General features: G+C 44.9%; 1 protein-coding gene across 2 annotated transcripts; it reads left to right on the forward strand.

Moving 5' to 3' along the window:
- Positions 1-2,797: 2,797 nt before the first annotated feature.
- On the forward strand, positions 2,798-9,039 carry LOC123090495 (disease resistance protein RGA2). Of its 2 annotated transcripts, none has more exons than XM_044511800.1 (8): positions 2,798-2,936; positions 3,212-3,349; positions 3,644-3,742; positions 3,973-4,081; positions 4,277-4,453; positions 4,760-5,827; positions 6,369-8,498; positions 8,647-9,039. In XM_044511800.1, the coding sequence occupies exons 6-8, from the start codon at positions 4,793-4,795 to the stop codon at positions 8,800-8,802; spliced, it is 3,321 nt and encodes a 1,106-aa protein (XP_044367735.1). In that variant the 5' UTR covers positions 2,798-2,936; positions 3,212-3,349; positions 3,644-3,742; positions 3,973-4,081; positions 4,277-4,453; positions 4,760-4,792; the 3' UTR covers positions 8,803-9,039. The 2 variants fall into 2 exon arrangements, with proteins under 2 accessions (XP_044367735.1, XP_044367734.1); XM_044511799.1 differs by having other exon boundaries at positions 4,331-4,453.
- Positions 9,040-11,144: the final 2,105 nt, after the last annotated feature.

Genomic DNA, 11,144 nt, shown 5'->3' on the forward strand with positions numbered 1-11,144 from the left:
GTGTAAATTATAAATTGCAGTTGAGCTCTATCGATCGATCTGGTTTTTAACTCGTACGTACTAGGTTTTCAAAGTTTTAGGTTTAGTATTGTTGAGCTGGTGGATAGCACATGCGTGTGCGTGAAAACTTGGAAGTACATCAGTTGGAGAGGTAACAAGATCCGTGCATCCCGCTAGCCGCGCGAATAGTCCTACACCATGAGTCGACATGATGCATCTGATCGATGTGCATGAAATTTCATATGTGATTACTCTGATCGAGATAAACGAATACAAAAACAGATTTAACAAACTGCACTCTCCTAGGAAAATTAAAACAGGCTGTGAATCAAGGGGTGTGGATCGAGACCAAGACCTCACCGCCGGCCGGTCGCGAGCAAGCAAGCGTTCACGTTCACGTGCAGATCGATCTGATCCAGCCGTTGGGGGCATGGTTAGATATCCATGGGTTTCATTCCTCTCGAGCACGTACTTAAATACTGTATAAATCATCCTATGCTACGCGCACATAGCTGAGAGAGTCTACAACTCATTCGTCTATGCATAACACAAGTACCCTACGTACATAATAATGCACTGAAGGATCCATTCATCTCTAATCTCTTTAGCAAATTCAGTTGGTTAAGAACAACTAGTTGGTTTAGGAGTGAAATGAGTGTCCGACAATGTTCAACAGATAGTGTTAGTTAGTAGAACCCACTCATACTACATGAATGACTAGTGGATGGAATGAACAGGGATCGAACGGCCGCCTGCTGTGGAATCAGAGATTTGGCCTCTCGAAGAGCCCATTTAACTATCTCACCCGGCGTGGGTATGGCGGTTTTACTCAGACCCCGCCGGATCCCCAACCTCTCATCTGAGTTCCCCTCCTTCAGGATGCACAACGCAAGATCATTGAACCACCTCTCTGCTATCATCTCCATCACTGGGAGAGAAGACTGGGCCATTGGAACACTTCTGACCCAAGCTAACATCGACTCCTTTTGAGGTTCTCTGCCCGATGTTTGTCCCGCCTCCATAGATAGTGCTTATCCATGTCCGCCGCACGGACCCCCTTCCACAATTCTTCTCGCGGTCCCGTATGTTATTTTAACCACACAATAACATTTCAAATATATTTTTTCTTGATAAAGGGCGCTTTTATTATCTCAAAATGTAGCATCAAGCGGATACAAAACACTATGAGTAACACCCGGCCGCTGCATAACTAGGATGCACACAGCCCAACACGGAAAGTCTGACAAAATAAATGAAAAAAAAAACGACAAATCGGCGACAGTAGAGTCCTATAGACCGACACTATGCCTATGTCGCAAGGGATGGTGGACCGATCCGGAGATTATGCTGCCACCCATGTTGGGTAAAAACCACTGTAGCCACCTGCTCCAACCGCGTACACACCGCCTTGAACAGCGGTTGGTACTCCACTTGTTGTAGCGTAGACCACGTACGAAGTGAGTGCGTACAACGGAAAATAACCTGCAAAGGAGAAGCATTTTTATCATTGAAAATCAAATCATTTCTACATAGCCAAAGCGACCATAGTAAGGCGTATGCTCCCACCCGTATTAGCGTTTTGAATCTATTTGGAAAAGATCACAACATAAAAATATGAACATATGACACACGTACATATAATGTAGAGATTACAAGGTAATTCATGAGAACATGTGACACACGACACATATAAACTAAAGATCACAAGTTTTTTGAAAGGAGCATATATATCTATCATTTAGTAATGACATCCGTCGGCATTTTGATGCATTATTCTCATATGTTGTTCTTCCTGATTCTTTGTCTTGCAGTAGAACATCCCCTCATCCCACGCTACACAGCAATTGATGATATTCGCGAGCATCATTTGAAGGCGCTTATGTTCTGTCCAAAAGTGAGCTAACTTTATTTCCTTCCCGTTCTCGCCGGACCATTTGTACAACATTGAATGAATTGTCAAAGTTGGACCTGCACGCACATAGTCATCCATGAGGACCATGGCATAGTAACCAGGCATGTGCATTGTTCTGTATTTCGGTTGTTGCCGGCAACGGAAACTGGTGCCAAATTTTTAGGGTTGCAACCGATCATGTTGATGAAGCAGATGTGCGATGTAGACCAAGAACGGCGGCGTATGAGGCAAACCGATCTTAGATAGGAAAATCAAATCACACTAATCAATCGACCGGTGAGCGAGAAAGACCCAATCCACGGACCGGGAAAACGACTCTCCAGGGCAGCCGATCAACACAATCGGCAGACAAACCGTAGGTATGGGTGACGCAGCTCCCGGTGATGATCATGGATATCGACCGCCCCGGGGGCGGGGTGGTGAGGAAGCAACCTCGACTAGGGTTGGGATCGAGACTAGGCTGATGCCATGTTAGAAGGGACAAAGAGGGATTTAGTGGAATCGTTTATTGTATTGCTTGAGTCTCCTGGGCATATATTTAGTGAGTACATGACTTTCTAGGAGTACAAGTCCTACACTATACTATACTTCCTAAGTAATCTCATGCAAAAAATGCTAGGCTTACAGATGGCTTCTATGGATTTTGCCTATGGATTCATTTCCCCATAAATCATCTCCCCTCTGATTTTCTGAGGTGGCCCGGCTCTATCTTTGATTTCCTATCACATCTTGACAGCTCATCCCGTAACTTTACTCCCTTGGAAATTGTTCGGAGGTGTAGCATTGTCCATAATGATGATACTCAACAGATAGCAGCATGATCCGTTGCCACTAAGTGTGTGAGTCGTCATCAAATTTTAAACTAATTTGCCACAACTTCCCATATAGCCTATATAAAGGAAGCTCCGTCCTCTCGAGTACCCACGAGCTGCACACCAACTTTTTTTTTTTGAATGCAGCTGCACAACAGTATTTGGCAAGACTACAGAAACACCGGAAGGCAGAGGAATTCAACCAATTGAAGGTAATTTCTCTTCAATAATTGCATTGCTACCGTCCATGGGCTTTCTTTCTTTCTTTCTCTATTTATTTTCTACTCTGCAGAAACTTTATTTATGAGAAGCATGCACGTACGCATATCCTCAACTAGCTGGGCAGTTGACTAATTTCTTGTTGTGTGTAACTTAATTTACTTAAAACATGTACTGGATGTGAGGTGCATATAGGTAGCCAGCTAGGAAGTGAAGCACTGGGCGTAACAATAAACATGACACGCTTTTCTTTTGGGGATAAATACAGGTGTTGATTGCCACATCCAGCTGGATCGCTTGTAACTCCCTGACCTGGATCTGGATGGCTGCCTTATATCTCCCTCGCTGGATCTGCATCGACTGCTCACTCCTCATCACGGATCTCTCCACTTGATTCAAGTTCAAGGTAACTCAGCTCCACCACACTTACTCTACCTATTACTGTTTTGTTTTGCCTTCGAAAGAGATGGTCTTGGTTGTGTCTTTCCGTTAGGCTTGTTGGCGTTTGTGCAAGATAATAATACATCGGTTTTATTTTGTGTGTGAAGCCACATTTTTTCCCTTCAGAATTGTAGTTATTCTCTAATGAATGAATCTGGTTATCCGCCTTATGTAGCATACAATTGTTGGAAATGTACAAAAGGTGCTCCGTCGTAATACATAGGACTCATTTTAACTGCATGTTTCGTTTCCGTACCAGCTAAACGAGCGAGCGGGCCCTGCAACTACTTTCCAGACAGCAAGAAAGATCTGCTCGAGGGCAAGGGCCAACCAATCTCATCTCTCCGGTCGATTCAAGGTAAATTCGTGGATTCCAGCTCCACCACTCTACTCAAGAGATCATCTCCTCAATTTTGTGTGCATTGTCTTCTTGTGTGCAAGCCACATTTTCCCCTTTACAACTGATTTTGTTGATAGACTGCAGTGAGTGAATTTTATTTCACATGAATCAGATTTTAGCATGGGATTGTTGATGTGTGATAGGTACTAATGACGAGGACTAATTTTTATTTGCATGCTTGTTCCCAGTACCAGCTCAAGGGAGAAGGAACCCAGAACCAGGGGCAGCGGTTCTTGATGCTTTAGCAACCTATATCACCAACATGCTCGCGGACATTCAGATATGTCTCTCATCTAGGTACCTAACTGATTCCTGCTCCACCAGACCACCACACTACTTTACTTATATTCTTTACTCTCTAAAATTATTTGTCTCCTCAACTTTGTGTGCAAGCCACATTTCCCTTTAGAAGGAGTTGTTGATTGTCTCTAGTGACTAAAATCTAATTATCCTTCTTTTCCATGGCGGCGACGTGCATCAACCAATTTTAAGCTTGGAATTGTTGATGTGTGATAAAGGTAGTAATACAGATGACTTTTTGTTCAGTGCCAGCTCAAGCCACTGAAACCTGTAGCTACTTCCCAGAGAGCAAGGGAGATCTGTCCAGGTTTTTGCTCTGCAGCAAGGGCAAACACAAGATCCGTCTCTGATCTCTCCAGTAGATTCAAGGTACTTTGCTCATTCCAGCTACACCACGCCTTCAAGCTATGTTTCTTTCTTTGAAACTGTTGAACTTGTGCATTTCCGTTTCAATTGTTGGTGTTTGTGTTCAAGGTAAATGCTACATCGGTTTTATTTCTAGCCAAATTTGTGTGCACTGTCTTCTAGTTTGCCAGCTACATTCTTTCCTTGGGATTTGTTGCTTGTCTCGATTGACCAAATCTGATTATCCATCCTGTTAGCATGGGATTATTGGTGTGAAAAAGCGAGGTAGTATACAGAGGACTAAATTTTTATTTCAATGCTTGTTTTCAGTACCAGCTCAAACGTGAGTGAATCCTGCAACCAATGGCGGGGGTCCTCGATGCTTTGGCATCCTACATGACCAGCATGCTCTCCGAGATGGCCAAAGAGGAGGTCACCATGCTAATCGGCGTGTCCGACGGGATCAAAGACCTGAGCATCAAGCTTGGGGACCTCAAGAATTTCCTTGCTGATGCTGATAGGAGGAACATCACCGATGAGAGTGTGCGTGGGTGGGTGGGGGAACTGAAGCGTGCCATGTACCTGGCCACTGACATCGTCGACCTATGTCAGCTCAAGGCCATGGAGCAAGGTCAAACCAAGGACAGGGGGTGCCTTAACCCTCTGCTCGTTTGCATGCGGAATCCCCTGCACGCCCATGACATCGGCACCCGCATCAAGATGCTCAACCAAAATTTGGATGATATTTGCAAGAGGGGCAGCAGTTTCAATTTCATCAAGCTAGAAGCCTACCAAGACCGAAAGATGACTGGATATCATGCAACTGGTCGCAAAACTGATTCACTGATGGAGCGGTCAGGTGCAGTTGGTGATAAGATTGAGGAGGACACGAGGGCACTTGTGGAGGTGCTTACAAGGGAAGCTGCTAGTGACAAGAGAGATCGCTTCATGGTGGTGGCCATTGTTGGTGCCGGTGGGATTGGGAAGACCACCCTCAGCAAGAAGGTCTTCAATGATGACAGTATCAAAGGAAAGTTCACTAAGAATATATGGCTTAGCATCACCCAAGATTTCAATGATATTGAGCTATTGAATAAGGCTATCATCGCTGTTGGTGGAGACCTACCTGGAGGTGGAGGAGCCCGAGACAGAGACCTACTTGTCGGTGCTCTCAATAACGCCATCAGGGACAAGAAGTTCTTTCTTGTACTAGATGACATGTGGGGTGTCGATGCATGGGACAAATTACTGATGGCTCCCTTTAGCTACGGCGGCCCCGGCAGCAGAGTCCTTATCACCACAAGACATGACACGGTTGCCCTATGCATGAAAGTTGTGCACTATCACCATGTTGACAAATTAGGTGCTAAAGATGCATGGTCATTGCTCAAGAAGCAGGTCAGCATACATACTTACTAGCAGTAACCTCTTACTACACTTAATATTTAATAATCTAGACTGGTTTACTTCCATGCAGATTAACTTGCTTAATATCCTAAATCCATTTCCATTCTTTGTCAACCACTCTTTGATAAATACTATAACATGTACTAGTGCTAATTTGTTGTGAATGGGCAGTGCACAAACTAATGCTTGTGAACAATGGGCTTGTTATGTTCAACACATTAAACTTTCGATGCTTCCTTCAATTTACTGTTAGATTTATTCACTCATATGTGTAATAGTCGACCATGCACATGTGATACATTATGTGAAGTTAGCAACTTATTTGAAAAACTGTATAGCAATATACGTTTATGATTACAACATGCATATGCAGCTAAGACCAAGATATCACTTGTTAGTATATCTCAACGATCTAGCAACTGTGCGAACAAAACAGTGGCAGTAGACACTGCTAATGCAGTATGTGTTTGTTATTAACTATATATTACCTTTTTTTTTGCAAAAGATAACTATATATTTCAACTCCTTGCAGGTAGTCACAACAGAAAAAGATGAACCCGAGATTGAGATTCTAAAGGATATTGGCTTGCAGATTATAGAAAAGTGTGATGGTCTGCCACTTGCTGTAAAGGTGGTGGGAGGGCTATTATGCCAGAGGGAGAAAAATCAACGTGCTTGGCAAAAGGTTCTAAACGACGATTTATGGTCAGTATCTCAAATGTCAGAAGAGCTAAATTATGCAATATGTCTTAGCTATGAGGACTTACCCTCTTGTTTGAGGCAATGCTTTCTGCACTTCTCCCACATACCTATAGTTTTACCATCAGATGTGATTGTCGGGATGTGGATCAGTGAAGGGTTTGTACACGGAAACCCAGATGGATTAGAAGAATTGGGACATCAGTACTATAGGCAGCTAATACTAAGGAACCTTATAGAGCCAGTTCCATATGGTATTGGTCAATATCTCTGCAACATGCATGATGTTGTTCGCTCATTTGCTCAATTTGTAGCTAGAGATGATGCATTGATACTTCATAAAGGGGAAAATATTAACATCAAACCTAGTTTGCAAGGGTTTCTTAGGTTGTCTATAGAAACCAAAGGAATAGAATCAGATGAACCTGAGTGGAGAAGTTTACAAAAGCATAAATCACTTAGATCATTAATGTTAATTGGAAATTTCAAGATTCAGTCGGGTGATTCATTGGAAACATTTTCAAGCCTACGGATGCTACATATAGAATCAACCAAATTTGATGTCTTGGTTGAATCTCTGTATCAGCTCAAACACTTGAGGTATCTAGCATTAATAAAGTGCAATGACTTAGATAGGCTGCCCGAGAACATCCATAAGATGAAATTCCTACAACACATTAGTCTTGAAGATTGTGAGAGTGTTGTGAAACTTCCTAATAGCATTGTGAGGTTACATGAACTGAGACATCTTGATCTTGATGGCACACGTGTAAATAGTATACCCAGGGGGTTCGGTGCTCTCACTAATTTGAGGACACTATATGGGTTCACAGCCCATGTGGATGGTGATTGGTGTAGTCTGGAAGAACTTGGGCCTCTTTTCAATCTTAGGAGCATTGGGTTAGTGAATCTACATAATGTTTCAGATGCCTCATTCGCCACAAAGGTCAAGCTTGGTGAAAAGGTCAGTCTTAGCCAGCTGATCCTCAACTGCACGGGAAGACTAGGCATCAATGAATTTACCAAAGATTCAGTCTCGGAGAAGGATCAAGGAATGGTTGAGGAGGTGTTTGATGGGCTCTATCCTCCACCTTGCATAGAAGATATTCGTATCTACAACTATTTTGGGCGTCAACTCCCAAAATGGATGATGTCAGCAACAGTGATGCGTATGCCCCTCAATAGCTTAAAGATTTTAGTGATGTGGGACATGGCATATTGCACCCAACTCCCAGATGGCTTGTGTGCGCTCCCATGTTTAGAGTACCTAGACGTCGGACAAGCTCCAACAATCAAGCGTGTTAGGTCTGAATTCGTGCAGCCACATAGTCACTGCCATCATGCTTCATCCCAGGTTGCTGTCTCGTTTGCAAGACTGCACAAGATGATATTATGGGAAATGGCGGAATTGGAGGAGTGGGAGTGGGAGAAGGAAGTGCAGTCTATGCAGGCCTTGGAGGAACTTAAAATCAGAAGTTGCAAATTGAGGTCCATCCCTCCTAGCCTTGCCTCCCATGCAAAGTCTTTGAAAAAGTTAACCATATGCAATGTCCAGCAGCTCCAGTATATAGAAAACTCTGCTTCTGTAGTCGAGCTCAGCCTTGCTGGACTACCCGACCTGACTAGGATCTCCAATTTTCCCAAGCTACGAAAACTTGAGATCTATTGCTGCCCGAAGCTCGAGTTGCTGCAGGAGATGGTTGCACTCCAGAAGCTAACAGTTCAGTACAGCGAGAAGCAGCTCCCATCGTACCTGCAAACTGTAAAGCCAAGCCATTTGCTGCTGGATTGCTGCTCGGTGATACTCCTTTCCATGGCTTTGGGAGAGTCTTGTTCCGAGTGGGACAAGTTCAGCCATATCCAGCAAGTTGAGGCTTATGCAGATGATGGAGGCATTGAAAAGAGATGGCACCTATTCTACACAAGGGAGCCCTACAACATGGAGACCAACATTGATCTGCAGGTAATATTTGTATATATTGGTAATTTGTTGCTCTTTTCCAATATGTGTAGTTACTAGTATATTTTTCTTAATCTCCTCTTGTTGATTCTGCCATAGTATACTAGTTTACCGGAAACGCTAGAGCCCACTGATTCGTTTTGCTTGTCAGGAGTGGTCAGACGATGTTAACTTTATCCAATCAGAGGGTGAAGGTGGACTGCCTCGATTAGCTGCCCTGATGAAATCTGCGGATGAAGATGAGGAGGATGCTGACAACACAGAAGAAATAGAGGAGGAAAGCATGGGCCAAGGAAGGGAGGAGTAGCAAATCAAGGAGGCAACAGCATGTTAATTTCCTGCTGCTGTTATATGTACAATCCCACGTGCTACCTCTCACAGCCCGGGATCACATGGTCCAAAAGCATATTTTTATATTTCCGCATTTGATTTGGTGTAATGTAGAAAACTAAGTACAGCATTGGAATTGCTTGGTTTGTTTGTCAACATATGGCAGAATATACATGAGAGGCCTGCATGCAGCATGCTTAATATATATGATCCGTTAACGGCGGTAGTCAAGCACCTGGGTGGAGCGCAATGGTGGGTAACCGGAGTTTACGGACCGCAACAGGATCACGAGAAGATTGCTTTTATGCAAGAATTGGTCGACATTCGAGAGCTCATTGCCAGCCCCTGGGCGGTACTGGGTGATTTCAATCTATTGGTAAATCCGGAGGACAAAAGCAACTCTCTCATCAATAGGAGGATGATGGCGCGTTTTCGGGCAAAGCTCAATTTTCTCGAGGTGAAGGAAATCTACCTAAATGGCAGGAGATATACTTGGTCAAATGAAAGAGAATGTGCAACTTTGGAGCGAATCGATCGTGTGTTTGCCACTGTGGATTGGGTGGAGTGCTACCCGACTTGTCAGCTTACCGCACTAGGATCGGCCGTGTCGGATCACTGCCCACTTCTTTTGGATCTAAATGCCGACTTGTGTATGGGACGGCGATTCAAGTTTGAATCTTTTTGGACCAAGGCAGAGGGTTTCATGCAAACGGTGCAGGAGGCGTGGAGCTCGACCTCAAGCGAGGGAAACCCATATGTGGTGCTTGATGCAAAACTAAGGGCAATGGCGAAACATCTAAAGAAGTGGAGTGATCGTTGGATTGGAAACGTTAAGCTTCAGATTGGTATAGCTATGGAGGTGATTTTCCGGCTGGACAAGGCAATGGAATCAAGGGCACTGACTGAGCAGGAATATGCCTTACGGAAGCTTCTCAAAAGGAAGCTACTGGGTCTGTGCTCACTGGAGCGCACCATCGCGCGGCAAAGGTCAAGAATCCTTGTCCTCCGCGAGGGAGATGCAAATACGAGTTTTTTTCACCAAAGCGCCTATCATAGACAGAGGAGGAATATGCTGATGGCGATTCGGCATGGGGACAGCGTGGCCACTGGGCAGGACGAGATTGCAAGCAAGGTAGACGATTATTTCTCATCTGTGTTTGGGGAGGCACCGGCACGTGAGCATGCTCTGGACCTGGCTAGCATTCACCTGCCATCAAGGAACCTGGCGCACCTAGAAGCCCCTTTCACCGAAGAGGAGGTGGAGAAGATCGTGAAGTCTATGCCGCTAGACAAAGCGCCGGGGCCGGATGGATTCACGGGCCGGTTTTATGCTGCGTGCTGGAACATTATCCGTCAGGATTTCATGCAGGCCTTTGAAGCTTTTTACCAGGCGGACATGCGAGGTTTGACAGTGCTCAACAAGGCAATTGTGACCCTGTTGCCTAAAAAGGAGGGAGCTGTGGATATTAAGGACTTTAGGCCAGTGAGTCTGGTGCATGGGGCGATCAAAATCTTCGACAAAGTCTTGGCTTCACGTCTCGCCACCGAGCTTCCGTTCCTCGTGGGCAATCACCAAAGTGCTTTCGTCAAGGGACGATCAATTCACGACAACTTCATGTTGGTTCAATGCACTGCGCGACGTCTCCATGCCCTTCGGGAACCGGCAGTTATGCTCAAACTGGATATCTCCAAAGCTTTCGATTCGGTGCAATGGCCATTCTTGGTGGAAGTACTTACTGCCATGGGTTTTGGCGCTCGTTGGGTGGACTGGATATGTGGGCTGCTTGCGACTTCGTCCACTAGAATCATGGTAAATGGGACGCCGGGAAGACCAATTGCAAATCAGATCGGACTGAGGTAGGGCGACCTAATATCTCCTATGCTTTTTATCATGATCATGGAGCCGTTGCATCACATGTTCAAGCTTGTGGCTGCGAGGGGGATTCTGGCTCCCCTAGCGCGGTCAGGAATGAAGCATCGACTCTCAATGTTCGCCGATGACGTGGTTTTCTTCACCAAACCAAATGAGCTTGATTTGCACACCTGCGCGATGCTACTTCAAACTTTTGGAGAAGCCTCGGGGCTCAAGTTAAACCTTGCAAAATCTGCAGCATTCCCGATCAGATGCTCGACTGAAATGATGGAAATGGTGGAACAGACCTTTGACTGCCCTAGTGGATCCTTCCCTTGCAAGTACTTGGGGCTGCCCCTCACCCTCAGGAAGCAGTCCGCAGTACAACTGTATTATCTTGTGGATCAACTAGCGGGTACGCTACCGAAGTGGAAGGCCTCTAAGATGCCCAAGAGTGGAAGATTACT

This window comes from Triticum aestivum, chromosome 4B (assembly GCF_018294505.1).
Source record: "Triticum aestivum cultivar Chinese Spring chromosome 4B, IWGSC CS RefSeq v2.1, whole genome shotgun sequence".
Taxonomy (NCBI): domain Eukaryota; kingdom Viridiplantae; phylum Streptophyta; class Magnoliopsida; order Poales; family Poaceae; genus Triticum; species Triticum aestivum.